Genomic DNA, 15,076 nt, shown 5'->3' with positions numbered 1-15,076 from the left:
CTATTGTTTCTTCTTCCTGCCTTCTCAGTTTGAGGGGAGTGCATACACCTAATTTAACAGTCGCACTCTTTAGAAGAGGGGCTTCTTCCGATATTGTTACATACAGGGCAAGTGGGGAAAAGTAAAATCAGTGAATACATGGAAAATAAATTACAACTTACAAATGTATTTTGTCTTAATAAAGCGATCGGGTGGCTACACATTTTAAATAGTCAACCATAACGGATAAATAATTGAAATAGTTACAAGTAATGAATAAACAAACGGGATACATTGTTAAATAGCCCTTAGGTCGATCACCTTCCATTGAACTACAATCCGTTCTGGCACACGGGTCACTGCGCATAGCGGTCGACCGCGGGAGCTAACGGATAACTTATTAGTGCTAATTAGCATTTTGCATTTCATTCAAAATGAGTGGGGTTGCTAAAAGGGTTAGTAATCTGCATAATGCCCTAAAAGTTTGTAATTATTGTCACAAACGGGGAGGCACAGGAAGATTGACGGTCAATGGTTTAAACTTTGGCCTAGAAGTACTGTATGGTTCCAATTCTAAAGGTATGCCAACATGTAGTGCAAGTATAAAGTTCACTCAGTATACATGGTATTATGCTGTATAAATTGATATTTAGCATTTTAACTTTAACGTAGATCTCAATGACTTAATCACTTGAAAAGAAGCTTGCGAGCCAAAACACGTGTGTTAAAGTAACATATCGAGTTTAGATAGAGAGCCAAATTCATTGGCTACGTCTTTCAAACGCTTGTGGGCTAAACCAACAAAGAACTTGAACTTCAAAATAAACACGTCCGTTTCGAGAAAAATAGATGACAACATATATTAGTATAATTGTGAAGCAGGACAGGATAGGTTCAGGATGTGTGGACCTTCTTAGTAAGGGACTCACTTTTCCCCGGTAGCAACATAAAAAGGGATTTGATTGCGGCTCACTGCAGGTATTAAATTACCCACACTTAGAGCCCCCTCTTGTGGAGCCGCCGCCTCTCAGAATCAAAGAGTTTGCCACTGAAAGGCATACACATACATTGCTTTGGCACTGCAAAGCAATATTACCCACGTTCAGTGAGTATCTGACACATTTTTTTATTTCAAGGTCATGTTGATTTTCACACGAACAAGTGTGAGTGCTGCAAGCGTTGACAGGATGACGAGGGGAGGACGATAAGATTAATGAAACGGATCAAAAAGGAGTCTAGGAATGATAATGGAAACAGACGGAGCAGAGATCTCTGGTTTGGATTTATACAGAAGGATTAAAGAAGAGGAGTGTGTGTGTGTGTGCGACTGCTGGGGTCGCATCATACACAATGACACTCTGCTCACAGAGGTCATCGCGTAACTGCCCAAATCCTCTCACTATCTGAAGCAGAGTGCAGGGGAGAGCAGGCGGGTGGAGGAGTTGGGCCGGATGCTCCTTCCACCTTTCACGCTTCACTTGATGAGGGAACTGAAGACAAAGTAAGAGAGGCTGAAGTAGGTGAGTGCTTTTCTTTTCTTCTTCTTCTCTTCTCTCCTTCAAATTGAATTCACTGCTTGACGTTGAGTGCAGGGAGGTATTGGTCCGGGCATCCGTCTCTTCGAGGGGTTCCATTGTGATGGCAATGTTCACCTTTTTTCCTCTTATTCAGCCGTCTGTCTTCCAACCAATTACCGGGAGTGTGCTGATTTTCTGTCACAGTCTCTTTTATTCTTAATGAGATTAGTCATGTAAAAAACCACTGGCTCCCCCTCGCTTTCCCGTTCTAACACCTCGGGAAGCGATTCGGGCAGCGCTGCTTCTCCTTGGCAACTCGGAACATGCTGCCGACGTGCGAGAGTGGAGGTGTACCAAAGTCAGAGTGATTAACAATGAAAAGCTTGCCAGCTCCTTTTTGAAAATGATTGTTGTTTTTCCCATTCGTCCAAAGATGCTCTTCATGGTTCTCTCTATAGATCTAGATATCTTGTAACTAAGTCTATAAATCCAACTCAAACCAGATTGCCTCCTCAGTATGGTTTAAATGAATAACTATCTTCCTCATTGCCGATGTTATGGTACATTTTGTAAAAGGAAAACATTTAATTTACTGAAATGTAAAGAGGTAAGAATCGACCACCAAAGTATGCTTTGTAATTTGCAAGTGCAATTTGCAAAAATACCGTGTCTCATTGTCCACATGTCTGGGTCGGTCCCTCCTCTTCCTCCATCAGCCCGAGCCTTCATCTAAACCCCTTCGCCATGGCTTTCCTGCAGCAGATGCGTTCCCCTTGCCTCTCCTTCCTCCAGACCGTTGTGTCCCTCTTCACGGGGGGCATCGCCCTCATGTCCCCCTACTGGTGCACGGGTCGGCAGAAGGTGCCCAAGCCCCTCTGCTCGCCCGTCAAGCACATTGACTGCATCCCCGTTCCCGGCATGTCCAACTCCTCCACCATCCAGTTCTCCTGGGAGACCGGGGACGACCGCTTCGTCTTCCCCGTCTTCCACACGGGCCTGTTCCTCATCTGCGAGGAGGACATCTACGCAGACGCATCGGGTAAGTGGGGAGAACAGGTAAAAAAAAAAGTCATGTTTGGAACGTGTGGCTGTCATGTGGGACTGTTGAGCCGTAAAAGGAGGAAATGTGTCTGAAAACAGCGATGTGACCTCTGTTCAGTCAACTGATCACAAACGAAGTTCAAAGGTCATGTAGCTAAAAGAAACAACCTGTATGTGTCGCTAGTGACCCTGAAATGAGTTAAGCCGGTAGAGGAAACGTATCACTTAGAGACAGGCAGGATTTGTAAGAAGACATCCATGCAGAAGCAGTGCCCACGGTCAACCATCAGTATCAGCGCGAAGGATTTCGTGAGCATGTCCCTCGGCATATGTGCAGCTCGGGTCGTGTGTAGTACAGGACATTCCCAAAGTGAGAGGAGGATTGGTACAGAAGCAGGAAGTGAAACTAACTGTGGCACCGGTGTGACAGACAATGAAGTAGGTCACAGGAAGAGAGGAGGTCCAAGGTGGTGGGATAAAGTGAGGCCTCGGGTGTGTTAATTTGTATGTGTGTACGTGCGTCGGAGTGAGTGTGTGTTTGGGCACGAGCTCAGCCCGGAGAGGATTATCATCAGTGTGTGTTCTGCTCACAGAGATTTAGACTTAACAGCATGACTCAATTATGGATTAGAAACCCAGAGAGGGAAAGGTTAATAGGATTCACAAACATCGGCTGGGTTTTCATCGTCTCATTTGCACATGATTTAAAAGATTTAGTACGGTCATTGGTGCTATTTGGACGAATGTGTGTGTGTATACATACATATATCTATACGTATATATTTCCCTTCTTGTGGACTTGACCATCCTGTCTATTTCAGTTCTCATCTTTGTCGCCAGCTGTTATTTCTAATTCTGTGTCAGCGCATACACAGATGAAAAAAATAAAGTTCAATCAGTTCATGAGTCAAATCTTGTGCATGCACGACTCGCAAATAGATGTGATTCAAGTTTAGCCAAAGTATTCAACTGACTCATGTGGTCAATTATATCCACATTTTGAAATGAACAGTAAATAAAACCCATCTGTACTCTAGATGCTATTAGAACTATTTATACTTTAATTATTTTCATCCTGAATCAGAATCACAATCAGAAGCCATTTATTGCAAAATAGGTTACAAATAGAATAATTTGTTTCGATGATTGGTGTGATATAATAGTAAAATACAATAAGATAAAGTAAAATGAGTTTAAAAAATAATGTGTAAGCAAAATGAAAACAATATAAACAGATAAGATCAGTACGTCAAACCATGTATATACATATGTTTCCATGGTGAGAAACCATGTTCTGGGGATGGAGTATTTGGGGCAATGGGGGTTGATGAGACCATATGATGACGGGAAGAATCTGTTGCTGTGGCGGGAGGTCTTGGCCCTGATGGACTGCAGCCTCCTGCCAGACGGAGGGGGCTCAAAGAGTCTCTGAGAGGAGTCGGCTACAATCTTTACTGCCCGCCTCAGAGTCCTGGAGGCAAACAAGTCCTGCAGGGACGGCAGATTGTGGCCGATCACCCTCTCTGCAGAGCGGATGACACGCTGAAGCCTGCCCTTGTCCTTGGCTGTGGCTGCAGCGTACCAGACGGCGATGGAGGAGCAGAGGATGGACTCGATGATGGCCGTGTAGAAGTGCACCATCGTTGCCATTGGCAGGTTGAATTTCTTCAGCTGCATCAAGAAGTACCTCCTCCACTCAGCCTTTCTGGTGATGGAGCTGATGTTCAGCTCCTAATTGAGGTCCTGGTTAGTGATGGAACCCAGAAAACGGAAGAACTCCACAGTGGGGAGTCACACAGGGTGATGGGGGAGGGTGGGACTGCGTTCCTTCAGAAACCCACAACCATCTCCACTGTCTTTAGAGCGTTGAGCTCCAGGTTGTTCTGGCTGCAGATGGTCAGACTCCCACCTGTAGGCGGACTCGTCCCCACCAGAGATCAGTCCAATGAGGGTGGTGTCATCCGCAAACTTCAGGAGCTTGACGGACTGGTGACTGGAGGTGCAGCTGTTGGTGTACAGGGAGAAGAGCAGAGGGGAAAGAACGCAGCCTTGGGGGGAACCGGGAAATACTCCAGACATGTTTTTAAGTAGTGAACAGAAACACATCGGAATGTGAGTGATGCTCATTCCACTTTTCTTTGCTGTGATATCGGTGCCTTGGAGTCAGTTTTTGCTTCATGTCGACTGGCTTCATTTTCTAGCACAGAAGACACACGAAGGTTCCTTTTGTTATCGTGTTCCAGGACTCCAACCGAGGTCACTCTTTTCTCAGTTTAGCTCGTTTGGGTTTTGCATCTCTTGACGATGTGGACTGACCTAAAAATGTCTCCCTGCTTGGCAGCTAGTTGGAGGGTTAATAAGTCAAGCGTGCAATAAGACAGGTCTGTTGCTCCATTAATGGTGTGACTGATTCAATTAGAGATCGACATAATGTTTCACAAGCGTATCAAAGTTTCTCTCTAACAGGGATGAAAGCAATTCCTTAGGACATGATATGTTTGTTTTATTGCCACACATGGTCCACGGACTATATCTACAGCGGCTTTATCATTTAGAAAATTATCAAAACTTTTTTGATTAAAGCTTTCTGCTTGTGCGACTTCCAGCAGCCGAAAAAGTCACAAACACAATTTGTGCAACTGTACTGATTTGATTCACTTCAACCCACGTTTTTTGGTGAAAAGGGGCTAAACTAAAGACAGATACAATTGGCAACTCTTACATAACCATAGCAGCTAATCTAAAGATCCAGACATCTACAACCGCAGTTGGTTGAGCTAAAAGGAGTGTTAATAGTGGACTTGCATGAACCAGGTGGACGGATATACTGTATGTCTGCAAATGAATGATATGTTGCCACATATATGCCGTTTATGTTAATATAATAGGCAACTGCATGCTAATGTTAGCGGTATCAATTTGAAAACTGACTCCGTTGCACCCAAGGAGCCAAATGTCCTAATTGCAGATTTAAGTGGCTACTGTTCCAGACTAATGAATTTTGCACATAAGCTCTAAAGATATAAATGAATGATAATGCTTTAATGCGCTGCATCTTTGGTTACCACTTCCATGTAGAGGAGACAAAGCATTTAGAAAATATAGGAATATGGTGTAAAAAACTTAAAACACCACCAAATACAATGCAAACAGACGAAAGCTTTACTTGCTCTGTTTGGTGACATCTGTTTCCAAAGTCGCAGTGTGTGCAGCTTATGGTCCTCTGTAATTTAAAGATTAAATACCGCATACATTTGTGAATAAGCCATAAGGACGCTTAGCCGACTGCAGGAGCAGGTTGTTTCTAATTTGTATGTCATTGCATGCAGTGGAGGAAGAAAAACAAATTGTGGAAAACAGCACGTTTTTATGTTGAACGTTTAAAAACCACTCAAATTAGAAACACCAGTAGACGGCGTCTTCTTGTGTTTCTCCCATAAGCCCCGCCCCTCCGGATTTATACAAAACAAATCCCATAATCTCCTCAGTTTAGCCAAAGCTTTTACTGCAATCCGACCACTTTGACAACACACGCAAAACCTTCTGGGAGAAAAAACCCACTGCAGATAAAGTGTATCGGGCAAAGCGCAAGGGAGTGAACGTTTGACGCGTTTTCTCACTTTGCAGTGTTGTTTTTTTCCCCTAAATGCTGCACATGTGTTGTGTGAAATGTTGTCTTCATTTCTTTGCGTCGCCTTAGTTTAGAGCCAAATACGGCACTCTGAATGTTACAGCTGTTCTCACAACTCATTGGTAAACAAGCCACAAAGAAGCTTAACCGACTGCAGAAAAAGGTTGCCCCCCCCCCCCCCCCCCCCCCCCGCCCTTTCAGTAGCATTGCATCGGTGGACACCAGCACACTGCAAACCAAATACTCTCATGTTGAAATCAATACGTGAAATGAAAGACACAACAACAGAGTCTCATTTTGTGGCGCTAGTAATATTTTCCCCCGTGAGCTCCATCCTTCCCGATTTATGCCAAACAAATCTCATAATCTCCCATCAGGTTACCTCAGGCCATGTAAACACTTTTGCTTCAATCTGGTTATTCACACAGTAATTAGATTGCAGTGTTCATCTAAATGTACAGTGTGCACCGTATGCAGGCCGAAGAGCGTTTGAGCTCGGTTTCTCTTGGAAACCGGTGGTGACTGCAGTGAAATATCACTGTTTGCTCAAAGCTTTCCACTGGAAAAAAAATCCACTTTTCCTGTCGGTAAAAATCTGATTCACTGCTGCCGTATGATCTTATCTCGATTTGTCTTTGGATTCCCACAGAGGAGAAGTGTCGAGGGTTTTATACGTTGACTCCGGGATCTGAAAAAGGTAAACGGACTCGTCCCATTTTGTACCCGGGCCCCTTTGCCTGCCTGTGTGCTCAGCCTCTTGTCCTCCCTCCGCAGCGATGATGTGGCTGGCTCTGTCGCTGGAGATCATGTATGTGAGCCTGCTGTTGATCAGCTGCACGCTGCTGTCTGTGCAGCTGTGCATCAGGGCCTGCTGCCCCTCCACGCAGCGCTGGGGCTGGCTGCTCAACGCCTTCGCCGCCATCTTCACCGTCCTGGGAGGTACTGCCATGGAGCCGCGCAGCGCGACCGGTAGTCACTGGTTTCCCTTTGAAATGACGTCCTCCCTGTTGTCTTCACAGGTCTGCTGGGGATGGTGGGTCACATGATGTTCATGCAGGTGTTTCAGACCACGGCCTCAATGGGACCGGAAGACTTCAAGCCTCACAGCTATGGCTACTCGTGGGCGTTCTAGTGAGTTCATAAAGCACACAGCACACACCGATCGAAGCAGCTGAGGTCGATCTCGTCCCGGAGCCGGCAGAGGAGTTAGTAAGGCGGAGAGTTGTCACGTCTTCCTGTTGAGTCACTGACGATTGGAGAATATTCTGTGTCTTTTCTCGCGGCCCCCTCAGGGACCGGGCTCTGCCGTGACTAACTTCCGCATTCGTTTCCGGAATTCCTTCAGCTCCTCACGTGGGACGGCAGTCCCTTAGAGGGTGCTTTGAATGACAGCCCGTCTATTCAACTACCTGAAGGCATCGTTCTGACAGTCGACAGCTCTGCCGTCTGCATGTAGAGAGTCCCGAGAGCATAAACCAACAGCTACAGAGCTCCTGGTCTATGTGAATTCTCAATAATCACGTTTCTGCCTCAGTGAGGATCCTTGACAAAGGATTTAGAGCGTTGGTACATCGACAGGGTGCCTCAGAGCGTCCGTCCTTTTTAAAGTCATGTGTAAAAAACAAACTACTGAACTTTGAATGTGTAAAATTACCTGGTTCCATCCTTAGTCACCGCCCCTTCAGCTCCGCGAGCGGCACGCTGGTGACGCGCTTCCTGTTTCTCCCTGTCTCCGTCAGCGTGGCCTGGTTCGCCTTCACCGTCTGCATGTCAGCCGGCGTCTCCACCCTCAACAACTACACCAAGAACGTGCTGATGGTGGGCCCCAGGCACAGCTCCAGCCTCAACGCCTGCAGCTTCAACTTCGTGGGCCTCCTGCCGCCTTACTACACCGCCGGGCACCCGGGCACCGCCCTGACCTGTCCCCCGTCCCCGCCCCGGATCTCCCACCTGTCTCCGTACTACGAGGCCCCCGCAGGCATCAAACGGGCCTCCTCGTGGAGGCCCGCCCACTTCCCTCCGCCAACATCCCGCCCAGCGCCTGCATCCCCGTTCCATCGCTTCTCCCTCCCCTCTCCGTCCCCGTCGCCGCCCCCGTTCCTCTCCGTCCACGTGCCGCTGCCAGGACACCACCAGAACCGCTACGGGCCGGAGGAGGACTACAGCCCACTTTGACCTTCTGCATATGATTTTCTGGGACTGGGGGAGCTGTGGTCATCTGGGCAATCAAGTCAACGGTCTGAATTTACACTGTTAGCAGGTCAGTGACCCGGAGAATGAGATTGATTAGAATTGTTCATTTCTAATAAAGCCGCAGAGCAAATGAAGAAGACAACATTGTTTAGTAAACTGATTATAAGAAATTATCCATAAACTGTATCATCTAGAAACATCAGTTGTACTTGTGTATATAGAAAGCATCAGCAGTTGTCATATTTTGAACGGACATCTTGTTTTGAATAATGCACAATACTTTAATAAATTCAACCTTCAGACTGACTGAAACATCTCAACTCAAGCGAAAAACATTCTAAGAAAGCAGCAAATAGAATATAACAAAGAAAACAACCTCAGTAAGTGGTTGGAAATCAAGTTTTAATGTTGTAAAAATCAGTGGCATTGGCATCCATAATAAGCAATAACAGTAGCAAAAATAAAACAGCATTAGACAAAAAGAGCATTATGGGAAATAAGACATATTTACAAATAGTATCTCACGTTTTAAGATACAAGGCAGTTTGTCTTTTTGTCCCAGTGGGCGGCAGAAATGGGGGAAACGGCTCAAATTACTGGTGTATCTGTGGATTAGTCTTTAGATTAATGCATTGTTTCATAAATACTAGGCTAATGAACTCATTAATGATTAATTCATCATTTCTAGTCCCGCTACTTTGGGGTTAATTTCTCTGTCCTACATTTACGTTTTGCCAAAACAGTTTACATGTAAAAAAGACTTTTGTTGACGACCATGTTGTAGTTACTCTGTCTAATTATTTAAAATAAGAGGAGATACGTGAAATATAATTGATGAATTAACAATAAGATAAGTGAAAAACAATAAACTCACCCCTTTTATCCAACACTCATATCTATATGAAAATGTGCATTACAACAACAATGAAACAGCAAAAAAGACCACAGATTTTACTCTTCAACCGGCTTTTTGTTACAAGCCAGGAACATTGATAGATACTGTGATAGATTTATCACAGCATCTTGAATTGTAAGGCAAACTTTGTTCAGTTAACAACAAAAATATTCCTAGTATTTAGATGCTTGAGAAATCCAGCCTGAACTCTGGGTTGAAACATCACTCAAATACAGCTGGGATTGATTGAACTTGCCTTTTACCCCACAGAGTGTGAAACCCCGACTATCTGAGAGCAAGCTCAATCAAACCCCACTATTTATTTGAGAAGATCAACAGGTCGGCTTTATCTGCGGCTGAATATACACTAGCAACTCAAATCTGATCTCAACAACACGCTGACATAAACACAATTTACACCATCTGCAACTAAAAAACAGATTTCCGCTGGCAGAGTAGATCCGGCCGGTGGTTTTTGGGCTGGTTGGAGTTAGTTCAAGTGTCCGTCTCACGCCGTCTTCTTACGTAGCACAAAGTAAGTGATGGAGGAGATGAATGTGAGGGAGAATGCGATCCACGCCAGGATGTAGCTGTGCCCGTACCAACCGACGCTCTCGTCGAGGTGGAAGCGGTCTGTGTAGATGGAGGCTGCGATCATGATGCTCAGGCCTGGAGGGAAGGAGGCAAGGACAAGTCAGGGAGGACACGGACAAGGAGAGAGCTGAAGAGCACTGAGGATGCGGAGAGAGAGAGAGAGAGAGAGAGAGAGAGAGAGAGAGAAGGGAAACAAACTCACAGGAAAGGAGCTGAAAGATGCCGGAGATGGTGAACCGCTGTCCTTTCGGGAGGGTGAAGAGCTGAGCCACGAACACAAAGATGCCCAGGATGGAGAATATGCAAGCGAGCACCGAGCTGGCCTGCACTGCCTGGAGGTAATCTGCAGGGGGAGACAGAGCACAGTGAGGATGCTGTGTGTGTTTGAAGGGGGACACGCCCAGGAAACAATAACGCTGCAGGGACACTGTGTGATTGTAACAACGGGTGAGTCAGTCCGGCGCTAACGCGGAAAACTAAAGTGTCACATCCGCATACATGACTTTGGATATGTTGGTGTTTGTGGCAGCAACCTTTTTTGAGCAGATGACGGTCTTCATTTGGACAACTGCAAACGCATTGTGTGTCCCCAGTTCATTAAAACGCTGATGTTGGCAGTAGAAATAGTTCTATAAAACATCAGGGGCCAGATTGCAGCCACATGTTGGCACACTTATTTTTCACCTTCAGGTTTGCATTTAGCTAGTAGAAAAGAGGGCACCACACGACACACATCCGACTCAAAACCGATGACAGCTGTCAATCAAAGCAAACCTTCCCCACGCGGATATATCTCCCTAGCTTTGATGGCACCCATGTGTTTTCACCTTGAAGACATTTTCAGGGGCTTTAATGACCTGCAGTGGTCTCAGAACAACGAAGACTCCTCCTAATACTCAGGAAATCGATGAAGCACACTTCGTTTCGTAAGCAAAAAGTAAATATGGCTCAGTGTTGCGCACCCAAAAACAGTTCTTCTGTCCCCTGCTTTGCATCATGGGGCCTGTCTTACCGGTTGGGTAGTGTGAGCCAGTAGGAAGATCAGTGTAGTTCCACACGCCGTTGGCCAGTTCCCACCGGGCCCACACGTCAGTGGCAATGGTGTCGGTCATCCACCAAGCCTGAGGGAGGAAATAGATCCTTTTACATTCAAAATCATGCAGAAACACAGACAACCTTCATTACATGCCAAGAGGGGAGTTAATGAATCGCTACTCGGCAACAGAGAAGTAATGCGGAGAATGGAAAGCATGGGCGTGTGTTCACCCTGTGGTTTGATCTGTATTTGGGGGGCCGGGTGCAGGCAAAAAGGAACGGAATGCACATCCGCCTGTCACTGCGGCACTCCTCCGGGTCTCACCCGGTATGTACAACTCCGACTGCAACGCTTGCAAGAATCTAGCACGCTTACCTCTGTGTGTGTGTGTGTGTGTGTGTGTCACACCTTGCCTTCAGTCTAAATGCACTGATGGAGGCCGCCCGCACCCTGTTTTAAATATGTGCCTCTGAGGAGAAGAGCGGCCCATTGACGTAGAAGAAAGGAATGAGGGCCTCCACCTCTTTGCTGTCTGTCAACATGCTAAGAAGCCCGGGTTCGAGCGGGGACGCCTGAGGCTGCAACGGGTCTACGCTGCACAGCGCGCGAGAGAACCAAACTCAGCATGGTGTACTTACATTGTCAATGGTGGCCACCAGGAGGAGGATGATGCCTATGATGTGGAGGACAAAGATGGCAGCGAGGAGAATCAGCATGTTGACGGTGCTGGAGAGAGAGAGAGAGAGAGAGAGAACGAGTTAGACCACTCTCCTCCTTTCTATTATGCAGGATGAATACAACTGCAGGGCTGACTCCTCCGCGACTTAATAAAAACACACACACGCACACAAAGCTACTGTGAGCAGAAAGAATAGAGCCAATAACAAAGGCCCCACACTTCCTGCGCGTCCTGGAAAGGCAGCCATTGACGACAGCTCCAAACACACACACACACACACACACACACACACACACACACACCCAACACAAGGCCCAGAAGCTGGCACCCTCTTAGGGTGTGGCTTCACAACTTCTAATTACGTTGAGTTACAGCTAACGCACTATATCTCCCAGCCTGCGGGATGACGCCCGTGTGGAGAATCAGCGGCGTTGATCTGCCGTTTATTTGCCGAGCTGGAGACCAGCACACAAACATCTGTCAGCCAGAGAGGCTGTTTGGTGAAGAGTAAATTAAGAGATTCGGGAGGGAAGTTCACCGGGAGCAGATGAGTTTGGGCTTGTCTTGTGCTGCCAAGAAACCCGCCACTCCTTAAAATAACTGAAGAGAATACCTGCTATCCCAGCAGCCTCGCTGCCCCACACCTGATCCCACACCTGATCCCACACCTGATCCCACTGCGTTGACGTTCACACTATCACACACCGTGGAACCCCAAACGCCTCTTCTTTCCAATGTGCCTTGGGCTTCTGTGCGGATGCATTAGTTAGACTCTGATTATGATCCCTCTACGGGGGGGGGGGGCTCTGCCCTGTGACACACGCCTGATCACTTTTTCAGTACTGGTGCAGGAACTATCAGTGGCCGCACTGGGTGCGAACAGGGGAAGAGGAACATCCGAAATGTGCTGGTTCCCTGAAAGGAGTGGTCAGGGGCTGGGTTCACTCTCACACACACACACACACACACACGCGCACACATACATGCACACACCCACACGCTGCCATGCCCAGCGGCTCATTCACACGCAACTGCACACAAGCATGCAGACACGCTCGTACATATGTGATCCCGCCTGTCCCATTTGGCGGTTTGGTTTGAGTGAAAGATTTCCTAACGTCTTGTTCGCTGAGCGCTCAAACACAGACCTGTCGTCTCCTGACAGATAACAAACAAACTCAAATAAAAAGCAAAGTTAAATCCTCGGCAGTAGCTTAAAAAACAAACACACTCGTGGCCCACTTTTATCCAACTTCCTCCTAAATCTTTGCCTAAAATTTATCAACTACTGCTGCTGGGATTCTCACATGTGGCCCGTCTGTGGTGTATTTTTCATCACGGCAGATGGAACGAGCGTGTCTGAGGCTTCAGAAGGTGTGAGAATGCTAAAAGTGCCCGAAAAGCCAGCGGCAAAAAACAATCCTGTGCCTTAACAAACTTAAATGAACAATTTACATTCAAACCAGTCAATTGAGAACTGCTTCACACATCTGGGAGGCAGCCACACCTGGCACAAAGCAAAGCGCTCTGGGAAGGTGAAGATATGTAGGAGTTCACTCACACACACCAGCTCTCACTCCTGATCCTCAGCCGGCTTTTTTCCGCCTTTTCTTTCTTTTTTACAGAAAATACTGAAACAAACCTGCGGAACTCCTATTAACACACCGCTGTTTTATCCCCCTGAAGCCGTTAGAGAAGTAAATCACACAGAGGGGATTCAAGAAGGACCGTTGACTTACCGTTAGGTGGCTGTGCGTCTCTTCAAGTCTAAATCCTCCTGTTCTCAAGGACGATCAATTCAGAGTGTAAATGCACAAACACTGGGAGTTACCCGTCCGCCCACTTCTACCCGGCCCTCTTTTTAAGTCCACACCCAGACAATGGCTGACCAAATACTCTTTGCCTCGCTTTCTCCCTCCCACTCTGCCCCCCCCCGCTCCTCCCCTCACGGCCAAACACTCAGACACTGTTTCCACAACTTTTGCGGTCAGGCGCTGCAAATATATATATATATATATATATATATGTCAACATTTTCCTTTGGTGTCTCATGACTTTATCACTGTCTTTTGGTGGTGGAGATTTCCTCCAGCTGATGACTCACTAAAGGGTGGAGGGGGGGGACTCCCATAACATTTCCCAATCATTGTCAATGATTCCCTGCGTGCTGCCATGGCGACAGACTGGCAGCTCAGACCCTAATACACGTTGTACGTGTAAACAAACGGGCGAACTGGCGTAAAGTCTTCCTGATCGCCGCCCTCCTCCTTTTTTCCCACTTTTGTTACAGAGGAAGGAGTTCCAGGGTGAAGGAATGTTGTTGGTTGCGAGGGAGAAGGAGGTGGGGGCAAACCGGTGCAAGTCATGGCTTGAGTGAGAGAAAAAAGGAGGGAAGAGGAGGGAGGGAGGAAGGCACGAAGGCAATGGGAGAGGAATTTAAGGGGGGAGGGGGGGTGGGGACATTTCACACCAATGCAAGTTATTAATTATTAATTAATTATGACTCACTATCATTGCTTCACGGATGGTGTTGATTGATGCGTTCCTACGGGTCATAATGGAGCCGATCACGTTGTGTCGTGTTTAGTTTGAGAAGGATTCAGCTCCCGTCTGAGACGTACTGTGACACTAGCCCGCCACATAATAACACATAATAACATTTGCTTGTTCGTCACACAGCTCGTTGATTGCAAATTGCTGTTCTTTGGTCAAATCGGTGCCTCGTCGCTATGACAATATCTAACGAGTATCTGACAGGAGAAACACTGCTGTCCTCAGAGAACCTAACGAGATGAATCTTTGTATGTTGTGCACAAAGAGCAACACATTCACACAGCAGTAAACGCACACTCAAACTGTGTATGTAAAGTTTAAACTGTATTTTGGATTTTTATAGTTTTACGGAGTGATTTGATTTTAAACCCGTTGTAAAGGTTTTGGGCGGAGAAGCTGTAAAATACTCTCACTGTTTCTGTTCAGTATTCATCAGTAAAACTAAGAGAGCTAAGCACGTGTGCTCACTGCTCGCAGCTAAAATATTCAAAATAATAAGACAACCGTGTCACTGATGTATTTTTTTGGTGCTTTGAGCACCACAAGCCGAGTGCCATGCAGTCCCTTTTTTCGTTTTAGACACGGTAAACACCTTTACATCTTATCTATCTGTCATGTCCAGAAAAAGATGTTAGTTAGGTTGTCTCGTGTCCGTCTCGTGAGTTCCTGTTTTATTTTGGAAAATGAACCTTCCCCTTGTTTCAGGCAACTTTCCCCTTCCTCTTGTGTCGGTGTGATTGTCGCCCCTCCCCTGATTGTCTCCACCTGTGCACTTCCCCTATGTGTGTGTATATATTGTCTGAGTCTCCCTCTGTCCTGTGCCAGTTCGTCTTGTCCCAAGCCACCGTGCCAGCGCTACGTATGTCCACAGTCTTGCCTCGTTTTTTTGTCGACACCTTAATTGAGCCTGCTTTCAGTTTTTGTCTCTAGATCGGTTTTTTCCTCGCCCACGAGTGAT

General features: G+C 46.5%; 2 protein-coding genes across 4 annotated transcripts; one reads left to right on the top strand and one right to left on the bottom strand.

The window, feature by feature from the left end:
- The first annotated feature begins 826 nt into the window (after positions 1-826).
- gsg1 (germ cell associated 1) lies at positions 827-9,058 on the top strand. Its single transcript, XM_040191739.2, has 6 exons — positions 827-1,499; positions 2,213-2,535; positions 6,818-6,865; positions 6,943-7,107; positions 7,188-7,299; positions 7,908-9,058. The coding sequence occupies exons 2-6, from the start codon at positions 2,241-2,243 to the stop codon at positions 8,341-8,343; spliced, it is 1,056 nt and encodes a 351-aa protein (XP_040047673.2). The 5' UTR covers positions 827-1,499; positions 2,213-2,240; the 3' UTR covers positions 8,344-9,058.
- emp1b (epithelial membrane protein 1b) lies at positions 8,743-13,554 on the bottom strand. 3 transcript variants are annotated; one of them, XM_040191743.2, is made up of 5 exons: positions 13,305-13,554; positions 11,525-11,612; positions 10,863-10,971; positions 10,053-10,193; positions 8,743-9,925 (listed from the first exon to the last, which is right to left on the bottom strand). In XM_040191743.2, exons 2-5 carry the CDS (start codon positions 11,600-11,602, stop codon positions 9,765-9,767), a joined length of 489 nt encoding a protein of 162 aa, XP_040047677.1. In that variant the 5' UTR covers positions 11,603-11,612; positions 13,305-13,554; the 3' UTR covers positions 8,743-9,764. The 3 variants fall into 3 exon arrangements, with proteins under 3 accessions (XP_040047677.1, XP_077940737.1, XP_077940738.1); XM_078084611.1 differs by having other exon boundaries at positions 13,127-13,312; XM_078084612.1 differs by lacking the exon at positions 13,305-13,554 and adding an exon at positions 12,271-12,436.
- Positions 13,555-15,076: the final 1,522 nt, after the last annotated feature.

Source organism: Gasterosteus aculeatus, chromosome 11 (assembly GCF_964276395.1).
Source record: "Gasterosteus aculeatus chromosome 11, fGasAcu3.hap1.1, whole genome shotgun sequence".
Classification (NCBI taxonomy): domain Eukaryota; kingdom Metazoa; phylum Chordata; class Actinopteri; order Perciformes; family Gasterosteidae; genus Gasterosteus; species Gasterosteus aculeatus.
Note: the sequence above shows the minus strand (reverse complement) of the source record. Positions and strands in the feature narration are given on the sequence as shown.